The sequence below is a fragment of the Lotus japonicus genome, chromosome 6 (genome assembly GCF_012489685.1).
Source record: "Lotus japonicus ecotype B-129 chromosome 6, LjGifu_v1.2".
In the NCBI taxonomy this organism is placed as follows: Eukaryota; Viridiplantae; Streptophyta; class Magnoliopsida; order Fabales; family Fabaceae; genus Lotus; species Lotus japonicus.
Genome location: NC_080046.1, coordinates 65,198,554 through 65,216,280, shown reverse-complemented (window position 1 = coordinate 65,216,280; position 17,727 = coordinate 65,198,554). Strand labels below are relative to the sequence as shown.

Sequence of the window (17,727 nt, the reverse complement as noted above, 5' to 3'; positions counted from 1 at the left end):
TATCCGTCTATTGGCGCGCAAACGGATACAAATTTTGGGCACAAACTTGCATGACAAATGGTCGTCCAAATTCCAAAAGCACCACCAGGCTTTTTCAACATTTTTCTGATGAATTATATAACTAAGTTTCTATTTACTTTATTGTATTTTTATTGATCCTAATCATTTGTTTCTTGATATCGTGCACTACATATAATTGTCGTGCATATAATTGTCGTATTAAAATGGGGGTGTTTTGTTACTGACACAAAAACCAAACACACCATCCAATTTTATTAAGTGCTCATCTTATTCGAAAGAGAGCCTCAAAATCAATTTTGAAAAGCCAAACGCTAATAGAAAAGCTCACAACGTGTGTCCTTCACAATCAATTCCACACTCAAAATCAACTTCTGAGCAAGCTACGAGCCATTACATATGGAGTACCAACGCTACAAATGATTGATCATTACAGTGTTAGCGCTCTGGTTCTCTCTCTTTCGCTTCTCTGATGTGTGCTCATCAAATGGGCAGAACTATTTAGCAGTTTTAGATAGATGTGTTGAATTAAATGTACTCAAACAAGAATCGCAATTAGGCTGCTCATCAATTCCATTAAGGCTACCATATCAACAACTGAAAACCATAATACTCCATCGTTACAATATAACAATACATTTAGTGAAGATGCACACATATTAAAAATGCAATAAGTTTTGTTAACTTTTTAAAACATTATATATATTTTTCAATTTTACCCTTTAAAATGCATTATTATCTCTCATCATTTATTTTACTTATAGGGGCATTATATAGAAAAACACTCATTAATGCTTCATTGAAATTATAAGTGGACAGTTATTATTAAACAAAAAATTTATCTCTAAGTTGACAGTTATTTAGAAACGGAGAGAATATATGATAATGCTTGAGGAGAAATGAATTGAAGATCAGATACATGTCATCGAGCATGTCAAATTATGCCAACATCAACATACAAAAATATTCAGTAATGCAGGATGTGACAAAATCAGGGGCAAAACTCAAACTTCAAACATGTATTACCATGAGTAAACCAATTAAGAGGTATTAACACACAACAAACCTTTAAATTAACTCAAAACAATGCACGACTCAACCTTAGATAAAAGCACAGGATAAGTCAATAGTTAGAAATAAGTCAAAATCCCAAAACGTACAAGTGCATTGCATCCACAATGTTTTACCAAAAAGGCAAAAACCACGAAAGCATACTCAGACTGATCATTGGATGAAAACCAACCAGACTGATCATTGGATATCCCACAATACACTTCCACATCTATGAATTTAAATTTTCACTAAGGAATTTCCTTGAAGAGAACACTTTCCAACATCACTCATCTATAAAAGTAACACATGCATTCTAGATCATATAAACATCCCCTATGTTGAAAACAATCCTGGCCCAACAAACTCACCCTAAGTTAACTTTAAAACAGAGCCTATGTGAGATAACAAATTCTCATCACTCATGCTACATCAGCCAGAGATAACTGTAAAACTCTTAGTCTCATCATGCCATCATCCATGGAGTTATATACACTTCAATCCTTCTAAGAGAGTTAACCTCACTCTCAAATATGCTAAGAGAACCAACTAGGGATTGCTTCAAGTAGTATATGTTTGATTCTCCTTAAGCATGATATTGTTTGAGTATTATAGATGAAAAATATTCCGCTAGAAAAGTTAACTCATCATAAATGTTTCCGGCTTGAACAAGATTGACTCCGATAAAGAATACATGTAAACTCAAAATAATATCCAAAGAAAATCAAGCAGTTCAAAAGGCAATTAATCAAACAAATAATTTACGGTCTGTCTGTGTTTTATAGTTTGGCATGTCAATGCAAACTCAATTCTTTTTTTTGAGTTCAGTTACAAGTTGAAACATCTATACTCAGAAGAATCAGCACACGAAGATAAGAAAAGAACATTCTTTTACATGAATTGATGATTGAAGTTGAATGTAATCATCCATATGCAAGTATGAAAACCTAATTATGTTATTCAATCATCTGTATCTGAATTGGATTCTGTATCTTCATCGAACTCAGGAGGCCTAATCCTGTTTGTATTGGCTTCCAATGGAGGTAGTCCATCATCATCGTCATCACTCTCGTCCATCTCATTTACTTGTTGGGAGGTGGTTGTTTCGTTTGAATCATCTACCATCTCAGATTTAAAAATTTCAGGCCTACATGGAAAGAATGATTGAAAAATGAGTATATTGGTAAGATACTAAGATGCCATTAGATGCTACCATGTAAAATACAAGTTTAACAGAGAGTGATCCGTCAAGAAAACATGTTCAATATAGATAGTGAGTATATGATTATTCATCAAGGGAGCGCAATGCAAATAAAGCTATACAAATCAACGCTGGAAACAAGAGCACACCATTCTGGAGATTTCTGTAGTGCTCGAACTTGTTCATAGAAAAGAACTTGAGAAACAAGACATGCAACCTTGCTACCTGATTCCAGAGCCTTTTCCTTTCCAGCGTCATCAACTACTACGAAGCTCCCTGCACATTGAGAAAGCATCAAGGTTGGTTGATCAATGAAGTGGAGGCAGACCAAGAAAAACAAATATATATATGGTTTTCAAAACCAAGACACGGTTCAATTTTCAGATTATGCAAATAGCCCGCAATTAATGTTTCAAGTAGTGTTCACCATGTATACGGTTAGGTTACGGACTTCTCAACAAAAATGAGGTGGCCAAGTGGACTTGCCCTGGTTTTTCAATAGTTGTATAACCTATATGGTCAGCTTAGATTTTTATTTTAAGAATGACACAGTAAAGGGTTGAGCAAAAAGAGCTAGTTAGGAACATTTGAAGATAGAGGCACTATCCTTTCCAAGATTGAGCATACGTCAAGTAATGCTTTCACTAAAGTCCAGAGCTTGAGAAAATCAACAATGATAAGAGAGAATCATTGGTTCACCAAGATTGAGAAATAATTATCACTAAAGCAATTAATTGTTTGTTATAAAAATAATGTCGATAACATATTGAGTAGCTTTTAAATTTCTATAGTAAGCATTCAATTGATTCATAAATAGGACAAACCTCGTTTTATCCACATGCTTTTCTGAAACTTAGCAGGAAATAGAGCTAGTGATTTCTCACCACGTGCATCCATGACCTTGAGACAAATCAAGACAAAAAGAATCAAAAGATAAATAAGTACTATATGCACAAGTAAACAATGGTGTGGCGTTTACCCGAAAAATATTAACATGATCATAAAGAAACCTAGAAACTAATATAAACACAGTCTTGCAAATCAGTCTGCACACTCTCTGTTGACGAAAGGAATTGACTATTGACGTGACATTACTTGAATATTAACAGGATTCACATGTCTTCTTGCTTTGTTTTTCCATTTTTATTTTTTTCTTTCCGGCTTTTGAAACAATCACTAATTTGGGTTCTATTTTCTTTCTTGCAGAGCTGGTAAAAACACTGAAAACCCCAAATTTCCATTAGAAGTTGTTAACCTAAGAATCTCATAAAGTAAAGGAAGTACCAAAGTTTGTGGGTAGAACTTCCAACCATCATCTATGTTAATAACTACAATGTGTTTCTTTTCTTGTTACTTTTTCAATAAATATGCCTGTTCTTTCCACAGATGCGAACTTCCATACAATATTCATTGATTTGTTCTTTTTAACAGTTTTTAAATTTCACCTCAATTATTTTGTAGGTGTTTTCTCAGCATAAAATACAGAAAAGGGAAAATTTGGAAGAGTTAAAACTTGAAAAACCAGTACCTCAATGAGATTGGAGCCTCGAAGAGACACCACTTGCGTGATGCTTTGCCCATCTTGAAGGGTTACATGTGTTTCCTCTGTGGCCCTTTTCAAATTCTTTCTTCCTCCTTTCATGGCCACCAAAAACTTCAATTTTCTTGTTGCCAAGGTTTCTCACGAAACTCTCCTGCATATCACAATTGGAAGCTAAATAGATTAATACAATTTTTTTAAAAAAAAATGCACATGAAAATATTTCAAAATGAATTGTTATAAATTATGTAAACATTTGCAGCCTTAGAAATACATATAATTCGGTAACACTAAATAGCACGAGATGGCACTTGACGAGAGTGCTCAAACAGTATGTGGAATATTTCAATTGTACAACAATTTGAATTGTTTTTTATAATAATCTCGTGATTTCCTGTTGAACTACCATGTGTTTTATGTCTACTATTTTCATTCTAAATAGCATTGCTTTATATAATTATATATCACTCAATCTCATACATGTTCAGAAATACAAATAAGCTGAGGTTTCAAATGCCAGCCAGTGCATCATTTCAATTTTCAACCACTAAAACGGACAAGAAAGCATAATCTCCAGCACTGCAAAAGCATAATACTCAGCATCAGAATCTGAATTTTTTTCTAAATACATGATCTTAAAGCCTAATCCCAGAGGTAAAAAAAACCATTCCAATTTTCCTTTTACTGTCTCTGCAAGAAAAAAAAAAGTATAAAGATAAAAACAGTGACTGTTTCAAAACCGTGAAAGACACCGTTCAGCTAGTGAGGCTTTGTTTTCATACCCTTTCTCTTGGTGAGTCTCGAAACTCAGAAGACCCTGTTGCTCGTGAACCACCACCGCCCCTCACATAGCTCCTCTGCCACCGCGAGTTGCTTCTCCGCTGCCATGCTTCTCCTTTTCCGCCGCCGGAAGCTTGAACAAGGTTTCGCAAGAGCTTCTCCTTCTCGCACCCTTGCTTTCACAGTGACCAGTGAGTGATTTCTAGTAATATTCACTTCTTCTACCATTGAATTCTTCTCCCCTTCACATCCCTCTGTTTATCTATTCAGCTTTTTGGGTATCGAAATTTTGAACCTTTAACTGAACTGAGCCTTGAATTGCTGAACTCTGTTTTTTTTTTCTGATATTATTCATATTTCATATCAGAATGTGTGAGACTGGTTCATCAAAGTCTTCAAGCAACACATGTGTTGTTGCATTTAAATCTAGGAAGAATGCCCCTTGCTTGGTTATTGCTACAAGAACTTATGATTTGGTTATTATGCATGCTTTAGGAGATGTACTAAGTAATATTGCACTCTATTATTGTCCTTTGTTGAAGTTTGCTTTAGTATGAAGTTGGTATGTTGAATTCCTTTGGTTAATGTATCTTCAATGGTACTAGTTTACTATCTTTGTATACCATAACAGGTTTTCACAAGTATTTTTTTCATTGTTGGTGAATTCGGTACGGACTCTAAAGGAGTTTACGCATAATTGTGAATTTGACAACCTTGAGTCTATTCATTTCACGTTTAGAATAATTAGTTTATTACTTTTACTTTTACCCTTAATTTAGAGATAACCAAAGAGCTCAGAATGTTAAACTCATTTTGAAGACAACTTTGATATATTCACATCCACTTTACCTCCCTCCCATCCATTATTTTTTTTCTTCCTATCTTTCTCTTCTTTTCCCATCACCTCCATTATATCTCTCACTTCTCTTGCTTTTATTCTTCTCACGCTGGTGGAGGTGGAAATGGGGGAGATTGCAAAACATTAGTGCTTTGAAGGATAAAAACTCACAGTAAAGACTTCATGACTTCATAAAATCATCCACGATTAGACCCTTGATGTTTCCTGGTGTAGGAAAGACGTGATTTGATTAACTTAGCTCTTAATTCTTTTTGAGGTCCTCATTGATATTTGGATTTTACTTAGCTAAGATATGAGTTTAGAGGTTGATTAGTTACCATCCCATTTTCTTTTACTTGAGTCTACTACTACACTATTATTGACGTGGTGAGAATTTGATTCTAAATTATTCTTATCTTGTATATCCCCCTGCCCTGACACCCCCATTTAAAGTTTAAACTCTTGTACCTGACCACGACAGTAGCCTTAAGTGTTAAGATTCTGATAGTGAATTGGCAATTGTACGAGGCTAGCTCTTTTACATGCTATTTGGATTTTTAAAAGCTCAGTTTTAAAAGATTCTGTACTAAGAACATCTCAACGGTTAAATCTGCTACCTTGAGACAAATTAAAATGGTAACTTAAATAAGAACTATATACCCAAGTAAATTGTGATATGCAGTTTATCTCAAAAACACTATCATCATGATAAGTAAACCTAGGCACTATACATAGTCATGCACATGTGTGGATGTGCTCCCTGCGTCCAAAAGGAATGGGTTGCTTACATTGAAAGTTACATTCTTAACAAAACATCAAGGTTAAGTCAGTTATGTGGTGTATACAGAATATGAAGAATATCTAGCATATATTTGTCTCTATTCTCATTTCATTTACATGGCACACAACTCCAACACTGAAACAGTTGAATTTAACTAGATAAAAAAACACCTCCACTAACCAACATGAAATTAATGGTATATTCAAACAAATCAGCAAAGAAGCCTGTTCAATCATTTTAATCCATGTCTTCTTGAAAGATTCATTGAAGCAGGCATGGTCACCCAACAAACGGTTCAAAACTAAGCAATGGAAAAGTTGAGTTCTAAACTAAGTTACAAGTAACCAGAGCAAAACAGAAAGAATGTAAGCAACACAAGATATCAAATTTTCATTTTTCCATTGCAGTAATAGGTAAAATAATAAATAAATAAAAACACGATTGAAGATACAATCATAATTATACAAAACACTAGCAGAAAGTAAGGCTAATTGTGTGCTGTGTTATTAAAGTACCAAACAATACATAACGTTGAAATTATAGGCTTTAGGTAGACAAGGGGAAAGAGATAAGAGAGGAGGAGCAAACCTGGTTGATGCGGCGGGAGGTGCAGTGGCGCGGCGTGGTGGGCGAGTGGCTGCTGGCAGTGGCGGATCCAGAAATTTTGTGGAGCCTGGGCAACATTGGATATGTTTGGATCAGTTAGGAGATTTGGATCGGATAAAATTGAATCTGACAAAGACGTGATTTACGTTTGGATGCTTTCATATGAGTAACTTTGACTAAAATTGTATGTTAGTGTATAATGTAATGACCAAAATGGTATATATATTAAATAAGATAAAATCAAATACTAAACTAAGGAATTAACTTTGAGTTAGAATCCACCACCTTATAACACATCGCAACTAGCTGGCAATTCCTTGCTAAAAAATGCCACTGGGCTATGAATGTTGCATCCGAGTGTATGAAAAATCCTTCAACATGATATAACATATCAGTATAATAAAATGGAAAGCCACCAGAATAATGGATGAAAACGAGTGCGAAATTGAAATAAAAAACTGGAGAGTTTGTGGATGATGTGAATCAAGAATAGATCATAACTTTCATGAGGATCATAGCTTAAAAAAACGCAAAGCATCAGAGGGTGGAATCCATCATCAGATTCAAAATTCTCACCCTGTCTCTCTCACTCACTCTTTCACCACAATGACTACATGCTTCACAATGAAATTGACAAACCGCCCACCCACAGGCCACATAGCCCACACTCTCTCTGTCTCTCACAGTCTCACTTCTTCACTCACCCCCTTCCCACACCGCCACTCCCTCTTCACTCACCCACCGTCGCCGACTGCTCCCCTTGCTTCACTCACCGTCTCACACTCTCACCCACCCACGCCAGCACAATCGATTCACAGAGATACAGTTCCAGACCCTCACGGCCTCACCCACTCACGCCAACACAATCGATTCACAGAGAATCAGAGTCAGAGGACAGAGACAAAGTCACAATTGATTAAGAAATTTACCTGCTTCTGCTTGGTGGTTTGGTGGAAGGAGCAATTGAACAATGGTGAACAGAGGTGAAGCCGTGCGTGAAGGAAGTGGTGAAGCCGTGCGTCAGCAATGAACAATCGAGCAAGTCAAAGAATAGGGTTTCAGAATTTTGTTTTTATCAACTAGTCCCTGAATTTTTCCCTTACCTTTACATTTGCCCTTTTTATTTTATTTTTTGTGGCCCAAAATATGATATGGGCCAAAGAAAAAACTTTTTTTTTGCCAGAAGCCTGGGCACGGGCCCAAGGTGGCCAGGCGGTAGATCCGCCTCTGGTTGCTGGCGCTGGGACTTGAGGAAGAGAGGGAGCGTACGTGTTTTTGAGAGAGAGAGGAATCAAACTAATTTAGGGTTTGTAAATTTAGGAATGAAACCAGATTTTAGAGAGAGGAATGGGTTGGACTTTTGTCTTTTGGTGTCTTAAATTTTATTTTATTTTTTCTGTTGGGCCAGTTCTTCAATTCAAGACTTATATTTTTTTTTCTTTTGTAATGCGGTCCAGCCCGCAAAACCGCGGTTCAACCCGCCTGAACTCACGGGTTGAGCGGGCCAGACCGCGTAGGCCCGCTTTTAAACGAGCAATCAATCACCGGGCCACAGCCCGCGCGGGTTGCAGGTTAAGCGGGCCGGCCCCAGGCACGGGCCAATTCGCCCAGCTCTAAGGGTAGGGTTAGGAACATGTGCAAGCAAAGGGGTAATGCAAACCACATTTGTTGCATCTCACTTTTTGAGATATATCAGAGTCTCTATGACTTAGCGGTCTAGAGTTAAATGCTTGTTGCCATCACTTTCTAATCAACAAGTGAAATTTAAGTACATGGTAGGTCAGTCTGTGCATTTATTCACGCTTTAAGTTTTTGGGATAAGTGGTTGCTTGACATGTGAAGTAGAATAACGCATAGCATCAAACTCAAGCTCCAAATGGCACGACGGAGTCAACATATCCACAAAGAATGACATCACGCACCAGAATGACATCGTTACAAAGCCTCCAAGCAAGTTCCTTGTATTGAGGGACAACCTTGCTCTTCCAAAGTTTCGACCAAAATGGTTGAGAAAAAGTGTTGTTAGCGGAGCTAGATATCGTATATTGGTACTATAAATTTGTAAAATGTCAACATAAATAAGCCTCATAAAAAGCGAAGCAACAAAACGATTGTCCCGTTTGGGACAACAACTTAATTAAGCACTTATGGTCATAAGCGCTTATGACATAAGTGCTTATTCATAAGCTATTTTAAAAACTTATTGACATAAATTGAAAATAAACTATATAAGCCTAAGCTCTTATTTATAAGCTATCCTGAATAACTTATGAAAATAAGCTCAAAGCAACTTATGATAGGCCTAAGTTGTTTACATAAGCTCTCCCAAACACTAACATAAACGTTTATGCTATCAGATAAACTCAAATAAGTTCATCCAAACGGGGCCTAAAAGTATTAAAAATTAATCTTTATGGCCCATTTGGTGGACAGAATAAGCAGACAGGATAGGATAGCAGTAATCATATCTTGCTGTAATATGTCGTTTGTTGCGCCAGCGGCATAGGATAACACTATCATGTCCCTTATCCTATAATGTCTATCATGTGTAAAAGTTATCTTGAGGGGGGAGTCAGGATAGAAATTATCCTGACATGATAGGATATTAGTTTATGAATATTATAAATTTTTTATGTCAAAGGAAAATTTGATACATTTTTCATTGTTTCTATCATATCCTATCAGTATCATGTCCGCCTCAAACGCATGATATGATAAAAGTCTTATCCAATCATTTATCACATCCTGCTCTTATAATATCCTGACCACCAAACGAGCCCTTAGTTCTAAGAGTGTGAGTTAACACAAATAAGATTCATCACCATAACAAAAATTAACTCTCACTTTAACATTACTTTTTTTTTTGTACAATGGAAAACTTTAACATTATCACTTAGTTAAAAATTAAAATGATAAAGGCCTTATTAAATTACTCCCTCCGGTTATTTCTATAAGAAACACTTTGAATTTTTTTTTGGTCATTTCTATAAGAAACACACTTATAAAATTAAATCAAATAATTCATTCAAATGTAAAGGGACATATTACCCTACAAAAATTTGGAGGAAAATTGCAAGCACCCAATAGGTATTGTCAACATTTATGGTAATTAGCATGATTGTTTTTGTGAAAAAAAAAAACATCATTGAAATTAAGTATAGTAGTTTATTTTATAAAAAATATTAGTTTCCTTAATTTATGTGACTTTACCAAAAAAATTCTTATAAAAAGAACAGGAGGGAATATAAGTGTGCCGACTTATAGTCTATGGCGGTTCCGAGTATATCAAAATCAATTTTCCTTTGTGTTGATAAATCTTCAAGTTTGTGCCTTGCAATAGCAAAGCAAAACACTTTTGTTGCCGTATCCAATTTTCCATCTTGTTTGAACCTTGTGGTGGTTCATGTAAGAATTTAATTTTTGTGTTTATGATTATTAAAAATATTATTTATTATAGAAAACATTGAAATATTTAATTATTAAATTAACAGAAATAAAAATATTTTTTTCAAATTTAATAAACTAAAAATAAAACCAAATAATTTTACAACTATTAATAAAAAATAAAAAATTTGAAATATGAAACAAGACTTGAACAATTATGATGCATTTACATTTCACTTTCTCTTCCATCTTATTTCTCTTATCTTTTTCTTTTCATATCACATCGTTTATCATTCTTTCAATTATTTTTCTTTTCTTCATATATCTCTCTTTCAAGTGTAAGTGAAAGAGTGTGAACAAAACATTTTTACTTTTTGGAATGCGTGCCGCCTTGCAACTCTAATAGCCAATGGCAACCCATATATGATTAAGCCACTTCCAATCTTGACCAAATTTAAATAATTATTACCTCAAATAGTTTTGTTTTATTTTAATATTTTGTAACCCTAAAAATATTAATACTCCCTCCATTCTTTTGTTATAAGACCATTTTTATAGTTTTTTTTTTCCTTAAATATAAGTCTATTTCTAATATTTAGGTAGCATTTTTTTTTTCAAACCTACCCTCACATTTGAAACTTCGTATTTCAGCTTTTCATATTTTAATTTATTTCCAATGCCACTACCATTCACTAACTATAACTCTAGAAATTCAAATTTTTCATCTATTGAATTACTTGGTGGACTACAAGAGTGACAAAAATTCCATTACTAGTATTTAATATTTTTGACAAAATTGAATAAGAAAATATAAAAAATATAATTAAATTAGTTTAAGTTTTTTTCAAAACATGAAAGTATTTAATAGTATAAGAGCATCTCCAATGAGAGTATGTAATGTCAAATACATACTCTCACCAATATCTATTACCATTGGAGCATATTTTTAATTCCAACATGGCTAGTGAGAGTATGTGAGTGTAGATACTCAATTTAGTCATGAAAAGTGTGTTTGCATTTATTATTGCTTAATGTAAAAGGTTTAAATAAAACTTGCAATTAATAAAATAAATTTTTATATAAACTTTTAAGAGTTGTTGGGTTGGAGTAAAAATTAATAAAAAGATGTAGATGATGTGACATTATTGGAAGTTGTAAAAAGTTTAGTGAGTATCATGGTTAAAGATGCTCTAAGAGCATTTCCAATGGTAGTATCTAATGTTAAATACATATTCATATGAGTATCTATTACCATTAGAGTACATATTCAATTTCAACATGGCAAATATGAGTATGTGGGAATAGATACTCCACACTAGACTTGAAAGATGAGTTTGCATTTATTACAAACACTTACAATTAATTAAAATGAAGATAAATAATAAAATATACAAATGTGATGTTAATAGTGGAATGCACTATAAAAACTTTTAAGAGTTGTTGGGTTGGAGTAAAAAGTTAATAAAATGGGGTAGATGATGTGGCATCATGGGAAAATGAAAAAAATGATGTGTAGATATTTTAGTGAGTATGATGGATGTAGATGCTCTAATAACATAACTTGCAAGTTGGAACCTTTCAATGCAACACAAGCCTCTAGACTAAAAATAGAATCAAAGACCTTGTTGGAACCTTGTAACGCTCCCTAAGAAGTTGATTCAAACCAACCAGCCAAAATGATGAAGGGGTTTTCTTCTTCATGTCTTGCTAACACACACATGTTCTGTTCTTCTATTCCTTTGAGCTTCTCCAACCACAACAACCTTGCCATTTCATCCGCTTTCCCAAGGAGCGTTGCCAATTCAAATACAAGATTGTTTATCCGCCACTCACAGCCATTGTTTATCCGCCACTCACAGTCAAACCACGCCTCATGTTTGGTGGTGCAGTGTGCGAGTTCGAGGTTGGTGACAGAATTGGAGAGAGATCTGAAACTGGAAGAAGGAGAAGGAGAGGCAACTGGAATAATGAGGTACAGGCACAACTGCAGAGAAGGGAAGGGAGCGGTGGAGCTTTTGGAGTGTCTGGAAAGAGAGGCAATCATGGGTGCTGATATTGGGAAAGAGCCTATGGATTACAACCGAAGGGCTCAGATATTTGAAAGGAGCTCTACTGTGTTCCAAGCTCTCAGCCTCAGGGAATTGGATACTGCTAGTAGTGATGATGTTCTTTCTACACCATAAATAGCGTAGGAAACTTGATTTGATATGATTCTGCATTTCTTGTTGAAATAAGAAAATAGTAAGTTTAACCTTGGAAAATGTATACCAGCAGAAATTACATTGGTGCAATTTTATAAGATGGAATATGTAACATTTCTTGGAAAATGGAAAATGTATACCTGACGAGTTAAGCCTGAGAAAAAACATTGGTGCAATTTTATAAGATGTGAACAAAAATAAATAAACTACAGCAACAAGAGAGATCACTTAAAAACTGAAAAAATAAAATAAAAAGGTACATTGTTGCCTAAACAATTTCTAAATGTTAATTTAACTGTCTGAATAGAAATGTAACTCTAGCGCTACACCATCGCAGAACTGTAATGTCATCGCACCTTCATACACTAATCAGTAACAAATGACAGTAACTTACTCCCATGTGACGTTAATGGTTGAATCCATTATAGAAACTTTTAAGAGTTGTTGGGTTGGAGTAAAAAGTTAGTAAAATGGTGTAAATGATGTGACATTATAAGAAATTGTAAAAAATGAATCGTAGATATTTTAGTGAATATGATATGTAGATGCTCTTAATATTTCATCCGTTCCTTTTTTTTTCGAAAGTTCATCCGTTTCTAATTATAAGACTTAATACAAAAAATTGCGTTTATTAAGAAAGCACTAAATGAGTCTAATAAATGTATTGATATTTAAAAAATAATTCTTCAATATTTACTCTTTGTCATTTTCTCTCACTCACAATTGATATACTAAAAGTCATAATTAGTTGAATTAGTAGTAATTAATTGTATGTGGTAATTAAAATTTTGGAATTGAAAACCACAATTAATGTAGGTGAACCCTAATGTGGACCACTTTTAAAGTGGTCTAATTTTAGACCACTTTTTTTAACCTACTATAACAGGTCAACACATTTTTTTAAATAAATTTAATATATGACAAATTTTTAATGATATTTTTTCTTAAAAAAAATAATGTGTTGACTTGCTATACCCGGTCAAAGTAGATGGTGTAAAATTACACCACCTAAAAATGGTGCATATTAGGTTCTCCCATTAATGTAAGGGAGTTATATACACTTCAATCCTTCTAAGAGAGTTAACCAGAGATAACTGTAAAACTCTTAGTCTCATAATGCCATCATCCATGGAGTTATATACACTTCAATCCTTCTAAGAGAGTTAACCTCACTCTCAAATATGCTAAGAGAACCAATTAGGGATTGTTTCAAGTAGTATATGTTTGATTATCCTTAAGCATGATATCGTTTGAGTATTATAAATGAAAAATATTCCGCTAGAAAAATTAACCCATCATAAATGTTTCCAGCTTGAACAAGATTGACTCCGGTAAAGAATACATGTAAACTCAAAATAATATCCAAAGAAAATATTCATCTTAACTCAAGATAAATGAAGGTTAGTGTTGCTTAAAAAAATGATGGTTAGCTTTAAAAAAAGAAAAAAAAAAGACTTCATAATATTACACGTACAACTTATAAAATTTTGTTCCAACCCCTCTCCTCTCACCTCTCATTTTCTTTTATCTACTTAATTTTATATAAATAAATAGTTTTAACGCGAACCATTCATTTTGCTATTTATTTTTAACCCCCTCAAGGTTTTTCTAGTTATTTTTATATAAATAACTAGTCTTAAATGTAAAAACCCCTGTATTCTCTAAGTTTCATTAAAATGGATTTTTTTCAATTGCAAACTATTTTTTAAAACTTCTAGAGAAAGAATCATAATTTTGGAACTAATGAAGATCTATTGATGAAAAATATAAGTTTAAATCAAATAAAAAAATAAGAAGTCTACATTGCTTTTTTTAGGCAAAATATTATTTGATAGAAAAAAATTGCTGAAGTACGAACTTCACATTTCAAGCTGTTCCAATACTACTTAGTTACACAACTAGATCAAACCTACCCATATCACCAGTATTTTGTTTAAAGGACAGAGCATATGTAGCTATAGCAGTTTTAGGAAGCAACAATTTTCAAAAACATATCCCAAAATCTGAATATGTATCAGTGTTACCCAAAACCAAATCCTATTTGAATCGCAATACAGAGACGAAATTGGGCATAACAAGAGGAGTGCTCTCACACGGAGGGGATGGTCAGTGTCTTTATTTCACATGTCTCCTTGTCAGGGCGGCATGTTAACTTTCTTTTTGGTTCTAACGTTATAGTATTAAAATAGAACTTTCATTTCATCGTATTGCTAGCTCTGCATTAGTGAATATAGTGCTTGTGGATCTTGCACTACAAATATGCTACAGTCACAAGTGCACAACAAAGTAAGGTTCAGGAAGACTAAAACACACTAGTCTCAGGAAAAAAAGCATAGACGGTTATACCTTTATCATCACCCTCTAAACACTCTAAAAAGCCTTAGATATTGAATCAACTTATATTAAAAACAAAGACCCATGATGATGAAGCCTCAACACAAAGATAGATGAATTTCAGTAAATGTTATAATGAAGTGTTACAAGAAGACAATTAAAGAACCCAACAAAAGAGAGCGATTAGGTTTTTCTATATTTCTGTTGGGAAATATCAGAGTGAATCTTATCCTTAATATACATCAACCCAATTAGCAAGGTCTTTTAAAGAGGTAGGAGGTGATGATCAGAGTTATAAACATTTTACTTATTAGTTTTAAAACTTGTATGATTTAGTATCCTAAAAATTGCTTAGGTGACAGTAGCCTAATCATCATTTGGTGTGCAAGATCCACAAGAAACATATCCCCTCTCTTCTGCTAGAGACCCTGATATGAAAATAATATGCTGGAAGCAAAAGAACTTCTTCACAAAATGTATACACATCTATCTATTGTACATAATAAAATGTAGTATGTGAAGCAAAGAATGCTGTCAAATATCCAGTAATGTGGAGTTAACCAACAGGAAACTATAAAATATAAGGATTGAACAGAAATAAACTGAAGATCAGATACACAACATCGAGCATGTCAAACCAAGCCAACAAACAAAAGTATCCAGTAATGCTGAGTTAACCAAATCAGGTGCAAAACTCAAATTCCAAACATGTATCACCATGAGCAAACCAATGAAGATTCTTAACCAAACAACAAAACCTTTAAATTAACTTCAAACAATGCAAGACTTGACCTTAACATAAAAGAAACAGGATAGAGCAGTGATAATTGGATTTCCCACAACTAATATGCAGCTAAATTTTCACTACTGAAATCCATTGCAGAGAACACATTTCACCATCCCTTATCTATAAAGAAAGGGAAGTATTCAAGTTCAGATAAACAAGTTGAAAACAACAATGCACTTTAAAGCAAAGCCTAGAGGTGCATGTCAGATTACAAATTTATCAGCACCTGATATATCAGTCAGGGATAACTGTATAATTGTTAATCTCATCATCCACAGCACCATGAGTCAGGCCAAAACAACAACAATTGTACACAGTTTTGATATGCTGCAAACCAGAATCACAGTAAACAGATTTGCATCATTGACTCCTCTACTGGAGTAACACAAGATGATCCACAATTGCAAACTAATAAAGAATAGGCTTCACTATCAAAATGGATCAAATACAATTCAAATATGCATAAAAAATTACAGATTGAATACGCGAATAATTGCAGGCTGTGAACAAATAAACAACCGGATTCATAAACGCAAATGCAGCAAAATTAAAATAAATTCCAATGCTAATACTAGAAGTATCAAAAGGTTTGATTTAACATTAAAGCAAAAGATAATAATCCATAACAAATAGCTTCGATCCAAAAAGAGCATATAGATAGTTTTCTAATATCAAATTCAAAGAACAACAACACTAATCAACAGTTTGCATGATATCCTCAGGAGCAAACTTGGTACCCTTCTCCTTATCAGCAGCGGCACGTCCCTTAGCCTTGCGGTCGAGAAGCGCCTTGCGATCCTTATCGAGCCTGAGCTTGGTGACCACCACCTTGGAAGGATGGATACCAACGTTGACAGTGGAGCCGTTCACCTTCTCACGAGTGATGCGCTCGATGTGGATCACCCATTTGCGCCTGTACACCTGAGTCACCTTCCCTTCTCTTCCCTTGTAGGTTCCACGCACCACCTGGACCTCGTCCTCCTTCCTCACCGGAACTGAGCGCACGTTGTACTTCGAGCGCAGGTCGGCGGAGAGCGGCGCGCTCATGAGGACGCGGCGGACGCTCGATGGGGCGGTGAAATGAGCCTTGCGGCTCTTTCGCCTGCTGCTGGAGACTCTGGGGTTGAACTTCATCTTCTTCTTCTTGGCTCTTCTGCTGCCGCTGCAACCAGGCTAGGGTTTCTGCAATTCTCGTTGGGTTTTTATTCAGTTTTGAACTGGGCTTACGGGCTTCTTTTCGTGTTCCTGAATAGGGTTTAGAAGTTGGGCTTTTGAGGTTGTTAAAATTGGGCCAAATTGTTGAGGACCCGGGGATAAAATTCATCCTTGTTCGAGTCGAGATATGTGGTAGTTCCTTCCGATAAATAATTTTTCCAGAGTTCGATCTTGTAACATTACCCTTGTAGGGATATAACTTACCTACCATAAACCAATACCTTGTTGGTTTTGAGGGGATAAAATTCGTAATTGCATGTGTAGAATTTAATTTTAATTTATGGATTATATGCCAGATTTTCAATTCAAAATTAACTTTGTAAACTATGATAGTTGCTTATAGGGATGAGGCAAAACTGGCGAACCCGCTCGCCGTGCTGTCAACCCACCTAAAGCAGGCCAATTTGTCCTGCCCCGCATTTTAGAAGTGGATTGGATTATAGACACTGCATTGTTTAACGGTAGGTTGACAGGTTGGTCTACCAAAAATAAATTGTAAGTTATTACATTAGAAATGAGCGGGTTGATGCACCGCAGCTGACAGTTTAGCAATTAACCTACCTGAAATAACTTTTTTAAGTGTGTTAAATTGATCTCGCAATTCAATCTTGATGTATTGCGGGTCAAAGACATTTTAAAAAATGCAACTCCTAGTAATTGAACTTTCGACCTAGAGGTTCAAACAACTATTTTTTACCTCTGCGACCAGTACCCTTTGGATCCACCTAAAATAGCTTTAAAAAATAATAATAAAAATAATATTGTAAAATATATTATTACGTATGGGCTAGGCAGGATGAGCCAAAACGGGTTGTGGGTTGGAAACCCAACCCGCCTGTTCTGGTGGTATGGCCCTTGAAGTCCAACCCGTTTTATCTTCCCTAGTTGCTTATTGTTCTCTCCTACTTCTGTATGGTTTAAGCAGCAACACGGTTTATGTGAGGGTGGGGAGACCACTAACGTATAAGCAAAGAACTTCAATTCACAGAAAC

At 34.8% G+C, this 17,727-nt stretch overlaps 3 protein-coding genes and 1 non-coding gene across 7 annotated transcripts; 1 reads left to right on the top strand and 3 right to left on the bottom strand.

The window, feature by feature from the left end:
* Window positions 1-1,807: 1,807 nt before the first annotated feature.
* On the bottom strand, window positions 1,808-7,901 carry LOC130725979 (uncharacterized). Of its 4 annotated transcripts, XM_057577174.1 has the most exons (9): window positions 7,744-7,901; window positions 7,100-7,185; window positions 6,797-6,881; window positions 4,592-4,930; window positions 4,290-4,388; window positions 3,798-3,963; window positions 3,094-3,169; window positions 2,419-2,545; window positions 1,808-2,215 (listed from the first exon to the last, which is right to left on the bottom strand). In XM_057577174.1, the coding sequence occupies exons 6-9, from the start codon at window positions 3,909-3,911 to the stop codon at window positions 2,029-2,031; spliced, it is 504 nt and encodes a 167-aa protein (XP_057433157.1). In that variant the 5' UTR covers window positions 3,912-3,963; window positions 4,290-4,388; window positions 4,592-4,930; window positions 6,797-6,881; window positions 7,100-7,185; window positions 7,744-7,901; the 3' UTR covers window positions 1,808-2,028. The 4 variants fall into 4 exon arrangements, with proteins under 4 accessions (XP_057433157.1, XP_057433156.1, XP_057433155.1 ...); XM_057577173.1 differs by lacking the exon at window positions 4,290-4,388; XM_057577172.1 differs by lacking the exons at window positions 4,290-4,388; window positions 4,592-4,930.
* A 3,948-nt stretch (window positions 7,902-11,849) lies between these two features.
* On the top strand, window positions 11,850-12,516 carry LOC130722231 (uncharacterized). Its single transcript, XM_057572899.1, has one exon. It carries the CDS (start codon window positions 11,875-11,877, stop codon window positions 12,379-12,381), a length of 507 nt encoding a protein of 168 aa, XP_057428882.1. The 5' UTR covers window positions 11,850-11,874; the 3' UTR covers window positions 12,382-12,516.
* Window positions 12,517-15,716: 3,200 nt separating this feature from the next.
* LOC130727115 (small nucleolar RNA R38) lies at window positions 15,717-15,801 on the bottom strand. The gene has a single exon (XR_009015152.1). It is a non-coding gene; the product is annotated as a small nucleolar RNA R38 (small nucleolar RNA).
* A 297-nt stretch (window positions 15,802-16,098) lies between these two features.
* Window positions 16,099-16,709, bottom strand: LOC130726125 (60S ribosomal protein L26-1-like). Its single transcript, XM_057577355.1, has one exon. It carries the CDS (start codon window positions 16,652-16,654, stop codon window positions 16,214-16,216), a length of 441 nt encoding a protein of 146 aa, XP_057433338.1. The 5' UTR covers window positions 16,655-16,709; the 3' UTR covers window positions 16,099-16,213.
* Between the last annotated feature and the right edge of the window lie 1,018 nt (window positions 16,710-17,727).

Excerpts from the sequence above, each read along its gene's own strand:
- LOC130725979 (XM_057577174.1), bottom strand. The coding sequence starts at position 3,911 with ATGAAAGGAGGAAGAAAGAATTTGAAAAGGGCCACAGAGGAAACACAT. Across the intron at positions 3,170-3,797 it reads GAGGCTCCAATCTCATTGAG|GTCATGGATGCACGTGGTGA; the intron begins GTACTGGTTTTT and ends ATTTGTCTCAAG. Across the intron at positions 2,216-2,418 it reads CTACAGAAATCTCCAGAATG|GCCTGAAATTTTTAAATCTG; the intron begins GTGTGCTCTTGT and ends CTTTCCATGTAG.
- LOC130722231 (XM_057572899.1), top strand. The coding sequence starts at position 11,875 with ATGATGAAGGGGTTTTCTTCTTCATGTCTTGCTAACACACACATGTTC.
- LOC130726125 (XM_057577355.1), bottom strand. The coding sequence starts at position 16,654 with ATGAAGTTCAACCCCAGAGTCTCCAGCAGCAGGCGAAAGAGCCGCAAG.